This window comes from Mauremys reevesii, linkage group 1 (assembly GCF_016161935.1).
Source record: "Mauremys reevesii isolate NIE-2019 linkage group 1, ASM1616193v1, whole genome shotgun sequence".
NCBI lineage: Eukaryota > Metazoa > Chordata > Testudines > Geoemydidae > Mauremys > Mauremys reevesii.
In genome coordinates, this window is record NC_052623.1 from 305047941 (window position 1) to 305068410 (window position 20470).

The window sequence follows — 20470 nt, forward strand, 5'->3', positions numbered from 1 at the left end:
CTGATTGAACTAACCTCGTTATCTCTAGCTTGCTTCTTGCTTGCTTATATATACCTGCCCCTGGAAATTTCCACTACTTGCATCCGATGAAGTGGGTATTCACCCATGAAAGCTCATGCACCAAAATGTCTGTTAGTCTATAAGGTGCCACAGGATTCTTTGCTGCTTTTACAGATCCAGACTAACACGGCTACCCCTCTGATACTTGTGTTCCTATGTTTCACTTAATGTTCCATTAGAAAAATGAGTATTGTCTATAAAGGCTTACAAACTACAATTACATGGTGTGCACAGTCAGATGCTTGTTCAGTGAAAAATAAAATTGGCATTTCTTGTACTGCCTTATCGAACCACAAACTTCATTTTACAAGACACAAATATCAATATGACTGCACATTATCTAGGAGGGTAACCCAGCAATACTTTAGTGGCACATTTCTCTTTATCATTAGGTCAAATATGCAGAAATGCTTATGAGTCACAATGTTAGCTAAAGATTTTAAAAAAATTGATGGTGCATTGTGACATGGTACACTGCAACCATGTAAAAGCAAAAAAATGTTGATTTTGAGATGAACTGTTATTATGAAATACCACTACCAGAGAATACAATTACCAGTAGAGAACATGTATAAAATGGGTATAATGATACTTTGTAAAGTGCTTTGAGATGCTCATATGAAAAGTGTTATAGGAAAGCTAATTATTTATTTATTCTTATCATTGCATCAATTTTTCATAAAACTACCTTCGCCACTGGTCAAACCACTTCTTTCTTATTACATCACCTACAGCAGACAGAGAAAATTATTGTGCAATTCTGCTTCTTAGAAGATATCTTGCAGGATTCTCACTTCTGGCTTAGTGTGAGATTGGCAGAACTTCCCTAGTTCTTAAGGTTTTTTGACCTTTGAGGGCTATGATAGCAAGGCAGTATTGCAAACCACACCCCCTGCTGAGTATAAATGCTGCTTTCTGAATATTCCAGTCTGTCCCTTTGACTGAGAGGAAGGTGAAGCTCCCAGGAGGAAAAGTCGCAATTCAAAATGATCAACGTAAGATCAAAACATGTGCCTCAGAGAAAAAATGAAAAACCAAGGTGTGAACACAACTCAAAAGCTAACCTCCCAACTCTGAGGGGACAAAGGCAGGGGCAGAGAGAATCCTACAAGATGCTTTCAAAGAAACAGCATAACAAATAACTGCAAACAGGAACCTTTCCAAATCTATGTTATAAGCTCAGCTTACATTGTAAAGTACAAATTCATTCTTCTTCTGATGTTTGACTTTATTAACAAAGAAAGCAACAATAAGATTAGCTTGCTCCTTCTATCAGGTTTAACTGCTCTTACAGTTCTTCCCCCAGGGCTGCTCTGACCACACCCTCCCAAGAAAGTCACTTCAAAGGTACAGTAATGAGATCCCTACCTCAGTGAGTCACCAGGCCCACATAATCCTTTCACAGTAAAATCATCTGCTGACAGGTGTTTCAGACTAACACTGACAGCCTGTTACAAACCAGATAGCTGCAAATAAAACTCTAAACAAGGAAAACAGGGGGACACTTTTGACCATTCCTTCAAAAATCTTCAAATCCCTTCCTGGGTAGAAACTAAAGCAGACATTCCTACATTGTAGCCCTTGGAGCAATTGCTGGTAGTCTGTGGTGCTGGCTCATCATCTTTGTTTCCAGCTGCTAAACTGCATTTTAAAATAATTAAAATCTATTTAATGCTTTCATAACAGCCCTTTTTCCAAGCAAAGAATTGGAGTAGGTGTAAATTGGAAGGAAAATGGACTATGAGACAATCTCTCTTATTAGGAAGTGAACTACCCTATGAAAATGTTTGGAAATGCCTGAACTAGCGAACAATGAGCTAACTGGAGTTTCCTTCAGTATTTCATTCATAGTAGTCATCACCGGGTCATCAAACTGGGTGAGGCGCACACCTCAGGAATTAAACAGTAAACAGAGGATGGAATAATTGGAAGCCATGGTCCATCGGAACACTCTAGAATTACAAGCATCTGATGGACTCTGAAATCTTTTCTACCTCCAATTAAGCACCAAGTAGCTTACATTCTAAAAGACAACACCACAGCAACATTTTATATCAACAAGTAAGGAGTGCTCATTCCCAACTATTTTGTCTGAAGGCTCTGGCTCTGCGGTAATAATGTCTGGGACACTGAGTGTATCCAGTGGCTCTCTACCTGAAAGGACAGATAACATATTAATGAACACATTAAATCACAGACTATAAGGTCAGCATGAGTGATCTCTGACGCAGTAAGTAGTGGACTTACTGCTCAGAAAGAGGGTTCAATCAATACACCTCTTCATAACTAACAGCAATGAAAAATGCCCTCTATTCTCCTTCAGAGCAAGGACGGACAAAGATTTCTGTTACAGATCCATTCCTATTAGATTGGAGCAGCAGATTTCAATGTTTTCCTTCTAATCCCATGGAAATCAGGGAGCTAGAACATTCTCCACCTTGGGACTCTGAGGGTTTCCTTTTGTCCTAATGGCACTTTTCCCTTTATCTGGCTTATGTACTCATATGCCCCACAAAATGTAGTATCTGAACACCTCACAATCTTTAATGTAACACCCCTCTAATGAAGGCAAGTGGTATAATCCCCACTTTACAGATAGGAAACTGAGGCACAGAGAGGCTAAGTGACTTGCTCAAAGTCACACAGGACATCTCTGGTCGAAAAGGGAATTGAACCTAGGTCTTCTATAGCCCAGGACTACATAATACATATGGGCCTATCCACTCTTTTTTCCTCCCAGGACCCTATTCAGGCTTGCCAAGAAGAAGCCAAATTCTGCTTGGTTTCAGCAGACTAGGCTTATCGTTTCTTTGAGTCACTTGTTACTCATTTCTGGGCTTTTTTGACTTTTTAAGTAGCTTGTTGCTTGTTTTGGCTTTCCTTTGGGGCTTTTCCGGGAGGTATGGCTGCTGCTTTTTTTTTTTTTAATTGCCCATCAGAGAGTGTGGTTGTCCCCTGGTTGCACAATCCCTCTCCCAACACCAAAAGAAAGGGGATGGGAAGAAATCAGGATCTGGTGACTGACAGCCCCAGAGCCAATGCTCCAGGTCAGCCCGATTGACAGGGCAATAGCAGGGCAAGGAGGGAACCAGGAGCTTGGGGTGGGTTCCTCTCCCTGTGAGGGTAGGTTTACACTTACCTTCCAGGTCAACGCGGTGAGTTCGACTTCTCGGAGTTCGAACTATCGCGTCTGATCTAGACGCAATAGTTCAAACTCCGGAAGCGCTGCGGTCGACTCTGGTACTCCATCACTGCAAACGGCGGTGGCGGAGTCGACAGGGGAGCCGCGGAGTTTGACCCCACCGCGTCTGGACGGGTGAGTAGGTCGAACTAGAGTACTTTGAATTCAGCTACGCTATTCACGTAGCTGAATTTGCGTACCCTAGTTCGACCCTGCTTCTTAGTGTAGACCAGGCCTGAGTGTCGTTGTGAGATTGCTGCATGTGCTTGCTTCTTGTGTGACCTTCAGTGCCTACTCTCTCTCCATGGGCTACCTCCTGCGTGCACAGGGGAATTGATTGGTTGGTTTAGTATGGGGGGATTGTGGTTTGGGAGGGGGGACTGATAACAATAGGCTGGAAGGCTGCAGCAGCAGCAGCAGCCTGCCATTTGCCTGCCCTTGCTGGCTGCTGGTTCTGCAATGCTTGTGCTTTTTGTTTTTTGTTTGTTCTGGTTTTGTTTGTTCTGGTTTTTTTAAATTATTATTAAATTATTATTAAAAGCTCAGCTGTGCTCGGTGGTCTTTCTGTTGGTGCATCTCTGGTGGTGGTGTTGCACCTGCACTAGCAGGGGGAGGTGTATCAGGGGAGCTGCGAGGGGCAGGGGGGAGGCAAGCTGTGGGGGTGGGGGGGAGGGGGCAGGGGGTGGCAAAGCTGGGTGCGGGGGCTCTATGATTGGAGAGGTGTTAACTGGCCACTTGACCTTGAATGGTTTCTTGAAATATGTGCTAACTACTTATGCTAAACTATCTGTTCTACCTTGTATTTAGCTGTGCCACTCTGAATACATTTCCCAAACCTGAGGAAGAGCCCCGTGTAAACTCTGAAGCTTCTCTCTCTCACCAACAGAAGTTGATCCAATAAAAGATATTACCTCACCCGCCCTGCCTCTCTAATATCCTGGGACCAGTTACCACAACACTGTATGCAAGAGCTTAACAGAAATTTAGATAATATGCTGTGAATATTCTGCAAATAACTAGCTTCTAGCTAAAAAGAGTAACCAGCAAATGGAAGCTGTCAACAAAAAATAAACTGCAGCTACTTATGTAATAAAGTTTGCAACCTTTCCCAAGACTCTCTTCAGCATTGCCTTTATCACACAAGAGGGAATTAGACAACTAAATGAATTTCTGTTCAGATCAGAAGCCTTTGCCAAATATCCTTTAAATTACGTATGTGCAACATTAATATTGTTTTTAATTACCCATGTGTATAGAAACTACAACCACAGTCAAAAAACAAAAGCCTTAACAGTTTAGAAATCCCTATATTAAGCAATATCTTATTACACTTCCGAAGAAATACTGTCCTTGGAGCAAAGGCAAACCCTCCGCATAAATCAGTCAATCCCACTTTTTAAAAGCTACTCTAATGTCTGACTTCTGGGAACAAAGGTGCAGCATGGAAACCAAGCTTCCGCTGGTACTGTTCTTCATTCTTACTGAACATACACAATAATCTTGAGACTATTCCACTGCCACATGTACCCCAGTTGGTAAACTGACTCAGAATACTGGCATGTGAAAATGACAAACCACTTTCAATGTAAGACCCTTTATTTAAAAATAGTCCAGGCAAACAATTAAGGCCTGTAAAACTGGCACCAAAGAAAGACAATGATTTGAGGATCATACTACAGATAGGGACCCTTGTGAGACAGCAAGAAACAGCAGCTCCTCTGAGACTGCACCTGGAAGATTGCGCTTAGTTACCGGCATCCTTAAGAAAAAGACACACAAATTGGAGGAATTCATTCTTTCTGTTACTTTTCTCTGATTAGGGAGCTGAGGAGATTGTTAAGCAAAGAGTGATTCCTCCATTAATGTCAACTTTTACCAATGGTTACCACACTACAGTGCCTAAATATTGGATGCATTTCCTGTTCTAAACATAGCAATAATTGCCAACCCACAAAATATCATAAGACTTCCTTAAAAATCATGATGTTTTACAAAACAATTTTTTTGAGGTTTTGTTTTATTTGCATTCTCTTTTTTGAGCCTTTAAGGTTCAGGTTTTCTAGCTTTTCTCTGCAACCATGAAGTCCAGAAAATTATTTTTTTCTTTTAAATGGAAGCTCAGATTTTCACATATACACGTGAGATCAGGACCTGGGGCTTCAAGAAAAATACTGAAGACTCATAATAAAACCACAAGAGTCGGTGCTTTAGTGTAGACACTAGCTATGCTGATGAGGGGTTCTCCCACTAGCATAGGTAATCCACCTCCCTTTGAGCCAGTAGCTAGGTAGATGGAAAAATTCTTCCCCGACTGACACAGTTAAACTAACCTAATTTTCTAATGTAGACCAGGCCTTACTCTTATATGTGTAGAGGAAATATTGCAAGACTCGGGGGATTGTGGTTTGATAAAAAAAAATTAAATGTTAATAAAAAAATGTAAATGTTTCAGAACTATCAAGTTAGCATATTGCTAGCCCATGTAACTATATGGCATATGACAATTACTCTGATCTGCCCTGTCCTCTTCCTTCGGATTCTTTTGTGTGTGTGGGTGGTGGGTGTCTACACGCGTGCCCCCTTTCTTAAATTTTATTGTAAGCTCTTCAAGGAAGGCAGCATGTATATATGTGTTTGGTAACACCTAGCACACAGCATCTCCAATCGTGTGTACAACCGCAATACCAATAATAGTAATATATTAAAAAAACTTTCTCATGAAGTATCTAATGTTGCTGCACAAACAATGCACTTGACATTAACCTTACAAAAATAAAGGAAATGAAAAGTTAAGCCACTTATCAGTCTGAATCCTGTGTTCTTCCAGCCGTAGGACTACAGTTTACCATTACAACTACCGTACACTACAAACCATACACTGCCATAGGCGCTAATTTCCCCTTTGCCCAGTGGGTGCTTGACCCCTGCCCGCCCCTGGTCCCGCCCCTGCACCGCCTCTTCCCGCCCCTGCACTGCCCTTGCCCCACCCCATTCCATGCCTTCCCCAATGTCCCTGCCCCACCCCTGCCTTTTCTCACTCCAGCCCCGTCCCCTTCCTGCCCCCATTCCACCCTTCCCCCAAGTCCCTGCCCCTGCCCTGCCTCTTCTCTGCCTCCTCCCCTGAGAGTGCCACATCCCTGCTCCTCCCCCTCCCTCACGGAAAGTCCTAAGCACTGCCAAACAGCTGTTAGGTAGCGGGGGGAGGGGGCAGGAAGCGCTGGGAGGGAGGAAGAGGAGCGGGGATGTGGCACACTCGGGGTAGGGAGAAGAAGCAAGGAGTGGGAAGCTTGGCTGCTGGTGGATGCAGAGCACCCATTAATTTTTCCCCGGGTGTGCTCCAGCCCTGGAGCACCCACAGAGTTGGTGCCTATGCACACTGCACTCTTAGGTCCCACCCCTCAGCTCACCCTGCTCCAAACATCCCTTTACCAAAGTATCCCCTGCCAATACTATTAGTTGTGGATGTTTGCTCTACTAGTTCAGAAAAGAGGGTGAAGGAACGGTGGTAGCAGGGCCACAAAAAATTCAAAGAGAATCAAAATTACCCTGGTGTGAAATTTCACACTGAGAAGCCACCTGCGTGCCCCCTTTCTTAAATTTCATTGTAAGCTCTTCAAGGAAGGCAGCATGTATACATGTGTTTGGTAACACCTAGCACACAGCATCTCCAATCGTGCGTACAACCGCAATACCAATAATAGTAATATATTAAAAAAACTTTCTCATGAAGTATCTAATGTCCATTGCCAGTTTGCAAACATTCATCCCATAGCGAATGGGAATAGTTGATACTCACTGATGACATTTGGAAAAGAGCAAGCAACACTAGCTCACTGCTACACAGCTACTGACCATTTGTTTGACATGTTCTTCTTCTATTGTCCATACACAAAGTCATATCAGCTCAACTAATGGTCACTCATTAAAATGCATCTTTGCCTTATGTAGATTCATAGAATATGCTGTAATGCCAAACAATGCGTGCTTTCAGAAAAGAAACAAAAAAGAGAATATCCCAGCATGAAGAGAGACCACCTTCCCACAAACAGAAAATGTGCCTCTCAAGACTTCAGATGCCACAATTTTTAAAATGTTGCACTACCAACATGGTGAAATGTCAATTTTTATCAGATTCTGTTTTGAACAATAATTTTCAACATTATGACTTCTCCAGTGTGAACAATTCCCAGGTCTAAGCCATCCTGTGTGCACAGCTGATATGGTGCAATCTTTGCTCTACAGCTGGTCTTGTTTGTCATCTCAGCTTACTTGATTAAGCATTTTAATCAATGTTTTGCATAGGATTGTGCACCTTCTGTTGAAAATCATGTTTGGCTGGTATTTAGCTGAAAACTTGTTGACGCCAACATTTTATCCAGGCATTCCCTTTTTCTCATTTCATCATTTTTAAGGGTTTAGGATCAATATTTTAAATGTTGCCTTTCCTTATATATAAAACAATAAAAAAATATTCCCCAATCATTTTAAAATCCTGTACTAATGATGTTGCTGAGCAGCTTCCGATGCTGCTGGTAAGCTGTTTACATTTAGTATAATACCTTGGAGAATAGCAAGACTTGACTGTCTTCCTTTGCCTGTCTTAAGTTTTGACCTTCTTGCCTCTGAAACATACAAAAAAATATTTTTTTAGTGCTGAATTCACTTATTCTCATCTGACTCAACTGTTATGTTATAACTTCTTGGAAATTCCATTTTTCAAAAAAACCCAAATGATTGCTAACCTTTTGTAACTGTTTTTCCAAATATGTTGCACATATTGCACAGTTGCTGGAAGTTTTTCCCTCAGTGGTACCCATTGGCATAGGCGCCAACTTCTGCTGGCACTGATGGGTGCTTGACCCCCTTCTGGCCCTGGCCCCACCCTGACTCCATCCTTGCTCTGCCCCTTCGACCCCCATTCTAACCCCTTCCCCAAAGTCCCAGCCCCGGCCCCACCTCTTGCCTGTGATGAGTAGGCTGAGACTGCAGTCTGCCCCAGAGCGTGCTCTAGACACTGACTCCCAGCCAAATACTGAGGCAAGGTAAAACAGCTGTTTTGCATGGAGAAAGGAGCAAGAAATGTTGCTTAGGGCATAACACTGTGTTGTGGTGGCACCGGTCCAGGAGGTACGGGGCAAAGAACAGGTGGATCACCGGCCTGCAGAGGGTGCTCCAGGGCTGGACTGAGCTAAAATTCGCAGAGCAACCAGCAGGAGGCGCCGCAGGGGTGAGTCGACCCGTTTACAGGGTGCTCCAGGGCTGGAGCACCCACAGAGTCAGCGCATATGCCCATTGGGGCAGCTTGAGAACCCTCTGCTGCTTTGCGTCGCTGACGTTGGTACAAAGGGCCCAGCAGACTCCAAACTCTCTCAGTTCCTTCTTTCTGGAAGGGCCAATGTAGAGGGGTCAGAGGGTGGATCGTGCAATGGACATGTGCAATGCATCTCAAGGAACAACATTCACAAAATATTAGTAACCATTTTTAATTTTTCAAGTGATTTCACCTGTTCATACCACTCTTGGTGACGCCCAGGCAATAATATAGACAGAAGGATTGGAGTGCACGTATACACAGACAGTAGCATAGTTCAAGCAAATCATCATCATCTCTGGAGTATTGGGTGATGGCATAATGGGAGGATAATGTGTGCACCAATGACCAGGTTGCTGATTAAGGATCTGCACTAGGAATTCTGTTGAGGATGCTTGCAACCTTGTGGAGTGAGTAATCAGCTTGTCTGGTGGAGAAATGCCTGCCACATCATAACAAGCATGGATACGGGAAGTTATCCAAGATGAAATTCTCTGTGAGGAAAGTGTAGGACCTGTCATTCTGTCTGCTATAGCCACAAACAGTTGGATGTCTGGCAAAATGATTTGGTCCTGTCTAAGTAGAACACAAGTGCTTGTCTAACACCCAATATCTGTAGCTACTGCTCATCCCTATTTGCATGTGGTTTGGGATAAACAGGTAAGTAAATTGATAAAAATTTGAAACTACTTTAGAAAGAAAATTCAAATAAGGCATAAGTAAACCTTATCTTTAAAGAAGACTGTGTATGGTAGTTTGGATGCAATGGAATGCAATTCAGAGACCCTTCTGGCCAGAGATGACCTATACCAGGTTCAGGTGGAGCAGCTGACCATGGTCTTGGGAGGTCAGCGATGCAATGGGAGTGAGATTGGAGTTACAACTGAGATGTCCAATAGAATGGAGAACCAGTATTGGCAGGGCGAGGCTTATACCTGAGTATAGTCCCGCTTGATCTTTGGTAGCGCTCTGCATAGGAGGAGTGGGATTGTGGGAAAAGCTTTTCTGTCCAGAATAGCAGGGAGGTATCTGTGATTGAGCCTGGATTGTGGTCTTGTTGGGGGGAGAATTGGTGACATTTTCTGTTGGACTTGTTTGCAAATAGGTCTATCTGGGGAGTCCCCTTCTGCTGGAAAATGCGCCTGGCTACATCCGGATGAAGTGACCAACCATGATGACTTGAAAATGACCTGCTTAGGTGGTCTGCTAACTCGTTCTGCTCCCCTGAAGGTACGAGTCCTTGAGGTTGATTGAATGAGCTATGCAAAATTCCCACAGGTGAATTGCTTCCTGATAAAGGATGGATGAACAAGTTCCTCCCTGCAACCAGGAGCTCCTATCCTTGGCCATTGCCGAAGCCACGGACCTGGCAGCTGAGTCAGTCCCATCCAGAGCAGCCTGCAGCCAGGCCCTTGCTACAGCTGTCTCCTCCTCCACTAGGGAGGACAACTCCTGCCTAGCAACTTCTGGGAGCATGTCTTTAAATTTAATGTGGCATCCCAAAGGTTAAAGTCATACCTGCACAAAAGTGCACGCTGGTTTCCAATCCTGAGCTGCAACCCCTCCATAGAATAAACTTTCCTATCAAACAGGTCTAACCTCTTTGAGTCTTTTGATTTTGGGGTTGCGCCCAGATACCTCTGCTTGTCCCTCTCATTGGCAGCAGATATTACCAGTGACCCCGGGGAGGAGGGGGAATGGATGAGAGTAAGGGAACTCATTACCTTGGGCAGGTACATAATACTTGTGCTCATCCCTTTTTGAAGTTGGGCAGGGGAGAGGATGTAGGGGGTCTGTCTCAGCCCCATAACTGGGTCCATAATGGCCTCACTAACTGGCAGAGCCACTCTGGAAGGACCTGCAGTGGCTAAAATATTGACCAGGCAGTGAGAAGATTCTTTTTCTTCCACCACCCGTACACCCAGACTTACAGCACCCTCTTTAAAAATTCTTGGTGTGCTTTACTGAACTCTGGGAGAGGCGATGTGCCCTCTCCTGAGACTTTCTCATCCGGGGAGGAGGAAGAGGAGGCCAGCTCTGGGTGTGGATGCTCTTCCTACATTTTTTGAACTGCAGGGTCCTGGTGAGCTGGCTCTTGATATCCAGTACTGGGCTCGGTACCAGAGTCATGATCGGGTGCTGCCCAGTGGGTAGGTGCCACATGCCTTTCCAAAGATAACAAATAGAAGTGCCCGGAATACACTTCAGAAACTGGGGAAAATCCCCATGGATTCCAAAAAGGTCACTAGACAGGCATAGGCCCCCAGTGACCTGCAGGCCAACCACTCAATGGTACTCTTGTGACAGGATCCATAGACGGGTAGAAACATCAGGAGGAGGGGTAGCGAGAGTGGCTCCAAGGATGAGAAATGTAGAACCTGACCTCTGATTTGGAAGAAGATGACTTCCCTTCTGCTGACCATGCAGATGCAGTTCCAGATGGTTTCAGCAATCGCTGCCAAGGTGGAGAGGCCCACTGACAAGTGAGCATCGTGGGTTTTCTTTTTGATGCTACCAAAGGGCAAGTTGTCAGGGGTACATGAGGCTGGCATGGTATCAAGCACTCTAGCAATTCTGTTGATTGCCCTATGTCTGATAGTGTCAAGTCTTGTTGACAGTGATACCAGCACTGACAGGGTTAGGAGGTCCTTGGTAGCCACAAACTCCTCCAGAGTGGTCAGTACCGAGACAGCGTTGGTACGGTGTGGTGTTGCAGATGTGTAAGGAGCTCCTTCTGACTCTGGACTCGATGAAACCTACCTAGGTGCTGAAGTCAATGGTGCCATCTTCTGTGGTACCAAAGCAGAGGAGTGTTTAGACTTAGACCACACTCTACTCTTAACCCCGTGCCAACCAGACGTCAGTGCTAGGGATCTCTCCCTTTCATCAGTCTACTTCTTAGGCACTGGGCATGGGGAATGGTGCTGGGACTCAGGCCTGGTAGGAGGTGCACTCCTTACTGAGGCAGAGGCTCTTGGTGCCAAGTCTGACTGACCTGTCTCAGATGGAGGTCTCAAGGTCACCTCCATGAGTAGAAATTTTGGCATTGCTTCATGATCTTTCTCCATGCGAGGCTTAAAGTTCCTGCAAATTTGGCAACACTCCCCAATATGAGCTTCCCTGAGGCACTTCAAGAAACTTGAGGGTGGGTTGCTCACAGGGGAAGCTCTAGCAATTTCGCCGCCCCAAGCACGGCGGCACACCACGGGGGGCGATCTGCCGGTCGCTGGTCCCGCGGCTCCGGTGGACCTCCCGCAGGCACGCCTGTGGATGCTCCACTGAAGCCACGGGACCAGCGGACCCTCCGCAGGCACGCCCTCCCGGCGACCGGCAGAGCGCCCCCCACGGCATGCCACCCTAAGCACATGCTGGGGGCCTGGAGCCGCCCCTGGTTGCTCAAGGCAATAGCCTTATTGCCAGAAAACAGGGCTTGTAGCTTGGTGATTGAGACATCCCTTGGGATTGGAATCAACCAAAATCCTCAGACTGGTAAAAACCTGCTAACTAAACAAACACTAAATTATTTACAATAAAAGACAAGAGAACACAGTCCACTGATAGTACTTGCAAAAGCAAGAAGATCAGTTCCAGAGACCACCTGTAAAAATAAACTGAGGGGGCTCAGGGGCAGTGGTGTCCTTTATACTGATGCTAGTGGTGCACAGCAGCCGAAGGTGCTCAAGCCACTGAGGAAAAAATTTCCAGTGACTGTGCATGGGGCACACACAAAGCAAGAGTGGAATGCACATGTGCAATCACTCAAAGAAGTATATACCATTTGACTGGATTCCAGCTCTTCAACCTTGTATTTCTAGCACAAGACAGGATTGAACTACCATAACTCTGGAAGATTTGAGGCACTAGGAAATGTCATCTACACTGGTCAACTGCCAGTGCTTTAGAGCCTTCTGGAATAGTCTCATTTTGTTCCTTGATAAATAGGAAGTAAAGACCTCCCCAGCCTATATATAACCTGTCCTAGATAAAAAGCTATAGGTCAGATGACTAAAATAGAAATCTTCAGAAATCCACTCCTTCCCAATCTGAGCAGAAGGCAGACAAGTAGGAAGCCTGTCAAACTATTGCTGTGGTTTTCAAAGATGCTGAGCACCCATACCTCCCAAGGATGTCAATGGATTTGTAGGCACTCAGTACCTTTGAAAAATCAGGCCAAATGCCCACAGAGGCTGGGTTACAGGGATGTGATTTTGCTTTGCTATAAGTGTAATATTTACTGGATTTCTATTGGTGTAATAATAGTAAGGGAATGGCTGGCAAAATCAAATATATTAAGCCTGCCTGCCTGGAGTCCTCTCTCATACACACTGCAGGCTCAAGTTCAATAGCCATTGCAAGTCCCTGATGTTCAGTCAGCTCTAAGGACTTGCTCAGTAAAATACTGCAATGCTCTGCCCAATCATTCTCTTCTCCCTGCACTCAGGATGGATACTTTGCGGAACCACTGAGCTGGTATCGATATTCTAGTATAGTAACAAGCAATCTATGAAGAGATACATTCTGTCTCTGAATTCTCAATATGTCCAAGGAGTCTCAGGCATGATGAGTATTCAGTCAGTTAACGAGGTATTCAGACACCTCCCTAGACTACTGAAATGCAGTCTAAGCACTGGGAAGACAGATGTAGTCAATCAAGGATACTCAGCAGGGGATACCCCTCCAGGACCCCGAAATCTGGAACTGTGTGGGAGCAACACCCATAAATCTAGGGTACCAAGACCCTTGCAACCTCCCTGCTGTCCCATGCATGTGAGCTTGAGAAAGAAAACCTCCAGGAGAGCCACCCAGAGCCTCGGCCAGCAAGAGTCTAGACAAGCAGCTGCAGCAGGGGCTTGGACACCACTGCTTTTCAGAAAATTTCAGTCCTTCTCTTTGAAAAGCCTTCCCTCTGTGCTGATTGGTTGACTGCTTGTTCCACTCCTGTTTCAATCCTTCCCACATAGTCTCTCCACTTTAACTTCTCACCACTTGCCCTTCATCTCCCTTCAATGTTGCTTCTCCCTTCCTTTGTCTCTGTTTAATCCCCTCCCAACAAAACAAGAGCCATGGAACTAACATAGATTTGCAGACCACCCTCCCAGCCTTTTGTCTGTCCTGTTTATTTAAATTGCAATGGGCTCTTTAGAAAGGGACAGTCTCTTATTACATGTCTGTACTGTGCCTAACCCAATGAGGCACCCATATGCATTTCAGCTGAGAACCCTAGAGGCTACAGTAATATAATTAATAGTAATAATAAATATGCAATGTGTATTTTATCTTTCAGGAGACCTGTTGTATAAAAATCCAATGTGAGGTCCACGGTGATCTTTTAATGCATAGATTCATAGGAAACCTACATTTGTTGCATTTACATTTGTTCAGAAATTATGATGCAAACTCAAGAATTCTTTGTATAGGAGGTGGAAGAGGTGGAACTCATAACAATTTTGTGACACTTACAAAATATCAAAATGTTTGAGTCAATTCATTGTATGGAATAGTTTGTAGGTGCAGACACTAAAGCTGACAATAACCCAGGAACTATATTATTTATTTTATATGCTCAGGGCCAGTGCTACCATTTAGGCCAACTAGGCGGTTGCCTAGGGTGCCAAGATTTGGGGGTGCCAAAAAGCGGCGCCCCCCCAATTTTTTTTAAAGCATTTCAGTGGCCGCTGCGCTGGGAGGGAGAGGGAGTCTGAGCCGCCGCCGGCAGCCCAGGAGTTCCCCTGGGTCAGCGCGCCGCCAGCAGCCCGGGGGTTCCAGTGCACAGTCGCTGCTCTGCTTCTCCTGCCTCCCAGGCTTGTGGCGCCAATCAGCTGTTTGGTGCAGCAAGCCTGGGAGGAGCATTAGGGCAGGGGCGGCGTGCTCGGGGAGGACGTGGAGCAGAGGTGAGCTGGGGTGGGGAGGTGCCGCACAGCTTCTGGGCGGCAGGGCGCCTCATGGGGGGGGGTAGGGAGCTGCTGCAGGGTGGGGGGGGGGGTGCGCAATATGGAAGTTTCGCCTAGGGCACGAAACTTCCTTGCACCGGCCCTGTATATGCTATCTACCAGAATTAAACTGAATAGGGAAATGAATGTGTAATTATAAATGACAAAATATAGCTTATATTAATATTTATTTTTATTTGGATTTAAATAATAATAAAAGACACCTATAAGAAGTTCTAGGTTCCATAACATACAATTAGCATTGCATCAAAACCCTAGACGCATTAAAATAATAATTCAAACAGAAATACATACTGTAATACATACATTAAACCATTCTAATCAACAGCCCTATTGAGTCTTCCTAAAGGGATCTCCAACTCAACACCCACCACTCATCACCAACACAGCAGGGATTGAACCAAGAACCTCCAGAATTTACAGCATGAGCTGGTACAGTTTAATCTGAAAAGGCAACTAATATAGCTGGGGTTATAGCACCTCACAGACAGGGACTATAGTAACTCATAACCTCTGTGGATTGGCACAGCAAATGACCTGTAATACATATTCACCAGTAGGTTACATGTGAAGCTACAATACCCAGCTACACTGCCTCATCTTGTCACATCAATCTCAAGAAAACAACAAGTACTAGTAGGGCTGGTTGAAAAATGGAAATAACTTTTGCAAAATCTTTGTCCTTTGTTTTGTTAAAACACATTCCATTGTACATTTTTGGCCAGCTCTATAGCTGGTTGAAAAACAGTATGAATGTTTTGGTGAAAGTAATCACAAAAATGTGTCTGTTCATATAAAAAAATGAATTTTGAATTTTTTCAAACAGCTGTAATTACTGGTTAACTGAAGATAGATTGGTGTTATAGGCACATATGCATAATACTGGTGAATGTAATAGAACTGGTGAAATGAAAGTTAAATATGATTATATCTTATGATTATTGGCTGAAATTTGTGTGCCCCAGGGTTTTATGAAGCAGTTTTAATAAAGACAGACAGTCTCATTTTTCAGAAAGATACAAGCTGTACACAGACCAGAATGTTCCTAGATTAAAACAAGGCCATTTTCACTTTTCCCACAAAACCAGAAAAGTCTTGTTAAAAGACTCTTATGGGCTCTGAATAACAATGTTTTCTGGGAAAATGAAAAAGAGAAAGGAGCCAGTATAGAGGGGACTGAGGAAGAAGGTCTCTGGAAAGAGACTGACTCCTACAAGGAGGGCATAGAGAGAGAAACAAAAGCAGGGTATACTGAATGAGAATGTGAGGCAGAAATAAGTCCAGCAAATGGACTAGCCAGTATGAATCTGCAAAAGAATATTCAGAGTGAAGGCATAGGCTAGAAGTTAAAAATACTTCTCACACCTTGTTCAGTATAAACTAAGGGCTGACAACTCAGTACTTTAGGAGATGCAGAATTATCCATAGGTCAAAGAAAGTCATCTCTGTACCTTAAGAGTATTGGTTAGGACATCTAAGTGTGTCCACAAGTTTCTACAGAGTCCAGGACCAAATCCAGAGGAGGAAAATTGTGCACTTCATATCAGAGACCAGACTGTAGGCCAAGAACTAAGTCAAGCCAGTCTTAAGAAGCAGAGAGGACCCTGTCTTTTGTCTCCATCCACCTGCCTCACCTTGTACCTGGACAGAGACTGGGTATTACCCCATAGTATTTAAAAGCCTAGTTGGAGTTACATCTAAGACTTTCTACCTTAAGCTCTAGCTAAGAATTATTTAAAATACACAACATTTGAGAGTTTTCATCTGAAAGCCCCTGCTGTCTGCTGGAGGAGAGATAGCATATCTGCTAAGTAACTTTTAAGTTTTAATACCTTATTTGAGAAATGCTATAAGAAACTTTTGCCTAGGTTAAGCTTTTGTTTCCATAACTGACAAATGTGTGCTTCTAATTGAATTATATGTGAAGTGCTTTAGAATCTGAATTTTGGTTGGTTTTGCAGAACAATGTATGGGCTACAGAGTTGCACTGTGTTGTGATATGGTCCTCCTTTTTTGCTTGTAACAAGTAGCAATAAAAGTAGAATTTAGTTTAGCACATGAATGGAGGCTTGAGTCCTCTGGCTTTGGCTATATCAAATGCTAATATACACGTCTTCTGTAGGAAAAGTCAGCCTTCTGATAAAACGTCTGAGTTATTGACTGTTTAACTTGGGTTTCAAGTTACTAATGCCTGCCCTCCTCCCCCTCCCCGCCCCCCGGTATATAACATACAAGTAGAAATGGACACAAACTGGGCCATTCATATAACTCTCAAATGTTTGGATTCAAATAACATGACACACAGATTCAAACAACCCTTGTGTGCAAATCCACCCCTGGTTTTGCTTATGTCTATATGTAACAACAGAACACAAACTGGACCATTTGGGACCAATGCTGTAGCCTGTCTGTGCCCTGGGAATGCATGTAGTGACTTGCAGAATCAGGTTCCTCTTTCTCATGTTTGTGTCCACAGCAGGAAGCTCATAAAGTCACTATTTTAAAGTGACACTTTGGCCAGGCTCAGTAAAACTAGTCTCCCATCTCTGAATACACGTCAAACACACACATGTTGGGCATGGCAATGAGTCGTTCTTCGAATGGGGAGACAGACCAGAAGCTATAGCAACATAGTAAAATAGGTCCCAAAGCTTCCAATACTTATAACCATGCTTAACTTTGCACATTCTGAATAGTCTCATTGAAGTCAATGTGCTAAAGACTTTATAGAATGAGTGCCCTAAGATATGTCTTCACTAGAAACACGGTTGCTGGAGAGCTTCAGTGTAAATGGGAGACCCTTCCTGTTGCTGTAGTTTATCCACCTCCCCAAGAGGCAGTAGCTATGTCCATCAATCTAGCTCTGTCTACACCAAGGCTAGGTCACCTTAATACGTCACTCAGGGATGTAGGATTTTTACACCTCTCAGTGATGTAGCAAGGGTGCTGTAACGTTTTAGTATAGCCTGGCCTTACATTGGACTAAAAATATGAGTGACCCTGGACAAAGGTCCCACAAAACAAACCTGTAGAATAATGAGTGGAACTGGAGAAAGAAGACTGGGTTTCAGAAGGGACATGATATGTCAGTGTGAGACTGTTGGCATGGCAAACTTGGTCCTTCCTATATTTAACAAAGCTCCTATATACACTCCCTCCTGGTTTTGCTGGTTGGCAGTTACACTAGTAGCGTTCATAAATGAAAGCAGGGATGATTATTCATGAAAAGTGAAACCATGAATCAATTATAATGTTCCTGAACTTGCCATCCAATTTAGAGTCAACAGTGCCTAGTATCCCAGTGCCCACTGTTACTTATTTAAGAATGTTCTATTCGCATTTAGATCATCTATGAACAGGGGCGGCTCCAGGCACCAGCACGCGCCTGGGGCGGCAAGCCACAGGGGGCGCTCTGCCGGTCGCCGCAAGGGCGGCAGGCAGGCTGCCTTCAGCGGCATGCCTGCGGAGGGTCCGCTGGTCCCACGGCTTTGGTGGACCTCCTGCAGGCTGCCGCCGAATTCGCAGGACCAGGGACCTCCTGCAGGCAAGCCGCCAAAGGCAGCCTGCCTGCCGTGCTTGGGGCAGCAAAGTGCCTAGAGCCGCCCCTGTCTATGAATCCAGCACCTTTCTAGGTATTTACACCAGATGAATGAGAGTCAAAAATGAATATGAATAGTGAATAATTATAACTGGCCATGAGGCAGAAGTCTTCCTGAGTTATGCAACAACTTTTGCCCATCCAGGTCCCCTGTGCAGGGAAGCCACCATACTTGACCCTTGGTATATCCTACCACAGTGCTGGGTTGCCATCCATTTTGTGTTTGTCAGCTTCGTCTCATCCCTGACCACAACACAGTATTCCCGTTCCTGTCCCATTCCTAACTGAGAATAATGTTGTCTAGTATGTGGGGGAGTTCTTAGCTTTGAAGGGGGTTTTGTATACATTTAAGGCCCAATCCTGTGACCATTGACTTCATTGGGATTCTCTCCATTGACATCCATGGTCACTGGATGGGGCCTAAATAAGAAAACAGAGTGCACGTCAGTTGGCATTGCTGTGTGTAAAGAGCTGGCCAGATGCTGAGCTTTTGTAAATTGGCCTAATGCCTCTGCAGGCAATACTAAAAATAAAAGACTTCAGAAAGTGTGGAAATTGTAAAAGCAGGCAGTGAGCAAGAGCTTCTAGAAGGAAAGGAAGCAGAAACTGAAGACATTACATTGCAAAGGAAGTGCTACAAATTCCACCACCTGAAATAGCTTATCTCCTGGTCTTGTATCTGGACTTGCAGTGAAGCAATTTATACATGCTCTTAGTTGCAATGATCTAAAAATTATCATTTTAATACTGAAGACAGCACTTATGATGGGAATTTACATGCAACTCTTAATATAACTATGCTAAGGTATGTAGTATACAAACCCGTATACAATAATGCACAATAAGCAGTGATATTGTATACGTAACTTCTGACGGAAACTTAAAGAAATATTCACTTTGATTGTGGGCAAGCACAAAAGTTCTGCTAACATACCATCTGCCATTTCTCATTCTATATTCTTTTGGCTACTGTTTTACCCTCTGATCATTTTATAAGTTTTAATCTCTGTTTCTGCGATGAAAACCTTGTGTTCAGATGAATGTTTGTCTACACAGTCCACATTTGTTTGTCTTCACTCATTTAAGTCTCTGTATTTTTCTCAGCAGTAACCTTCTAACTTTTTCAATTTTGCAGAACTTTCTTCTATACAATACTGTATCAAATGAGCCCATACAGATTTATGTTTTAACGACAAAGAGCAAAGCCATTACAAATATTAAAATAATAATATTAAAAGATGTAAAAAAATAATTTGCAAAACAGTCTTCGTTGTCAGCTACATGACATCAACTAGGTTTCAGACTGAAACTAAATCTTGTGTCTTTGGCTGCATCATATTCCCATGAACAACAACTACCCAACAAATAAATATTGTGGCACAATGGCTAAAAATAAAAGCAAAAATGTCAATTGGGAAGTGAGCAGTAATGGATTCCTGCAGTTTCTCTAGCTTTACCTTATCTTTAAGGAGTAAAAGCAAGAGCATCAGTAAACCTGCAGATTAGCTTTGTTAAATTAAAAAGGCATAGTTGGAAATTGACAAGGCAACAAGTAGTACTGAGACCTGCTGCTGTGCCGATCCTACAGGATGTAAGAAGATCACTAGGCAAAGGCCATCAGTCCTGCAGAAAATGTTATAGAAAGTAAAGAACAAAAGGCAGCACAGCATCAGTCCTTTTTAAATATATTGATCTCTTAGGGTGGCTTGAGTGAACTTGCCCATGCTGCAGTGACTGTGGCAGGGACAGTGCACTATAACGGAAATATCAACATCTTTTGTCACAGTAGATATTGAAGAATGGGCACCATCTTGTATGTGCTTTTTCTGTGGACTGAGTCTTTGCAGCTGGTTTTAAAACATACAAAGCTCCTTTTTGCATAAGAAAACAGTTTAACATGGTTTGAGTTCAACATATTTTTCTAAGAGGATAATTGACTAGATCCCCAGTCTGGATGAGCTGTGCTAAATTGGAGATCAGGGCATGAGAGGAAAATGGTGGCATTAAACCACATGTAAGCTGTGCTGATCCTAAGGCTGTCCAGGATCTAGTCCAGTCCTCAGTGTTCAGGCTGCTTTAACTTGGGGAGGTGGGCACACAGGCCTAAGGGGCGATTCGGACAGCTAGTGATCAGCCAGGCCCATAAGTGCCTTGCCACACACCCTTTTGCACTGTCCAGCCCTCTCCACCCCCAATGCTGTTGTAGATGCTAGTATCACTAATTTTGGGAGCCAGTAAGGTAGCCCTATATCACCTGATTCACACCATGGTGAGATCTGATAAGGGCTTGCCAGACTCTTTGTTCTCCCTCTATTCTATTCATTGTTACTTTAATGGCGAGAGTGATGCAGCCATGGCTGTGACACTCT

General features: G+C 43.9%; 1 protein-coding gene and 1 long non-coding RNA gene across 13 annotated transcripts in view; one reads left to right on the forward strand and one right to left on the reverse strand.

Moving 5' to 3' along the window:
- The window catches only part of TMEM117 (transmembrane protein 117), a 326908-nt gene that overhangs the window by 114605 nt on the left and 191833 nt on the right, over positions 1–20470 (reverse strand). For 11 of the 12 annotated variants that reach the window (XR_005589583.1, XR_005589582.1, XR_005589585.1 and 8 more), the window contains one exon: positions 7801–7863. The exons of the other annotated variant lie outside the window; for it this stretch is intronic. Coding sequence is in view for 8 of the 11 variants with exons in the window: in XM_039505195.1 (XP_039361129.1) it covers positions 7801–7863 (63 nt within the window). In the remaining 3 variants the exon portion in view is untranslated. The remainder of the gene's footprint in view (positions 1–7800; positions 7864–20470) is intronic. 12 annotated transcript variants of the gene reach the window in all.
- Positions 8864–15268, forward strand: LOC120386216. Its single transcript, XR_005589593.1, has 3 exons — positions 8864–9782; positions 10860–11035; positions 14832–15268. It is a non-coding gene; the product is annotated as an uncharacterized LOC120386216 (long non-coding RNA).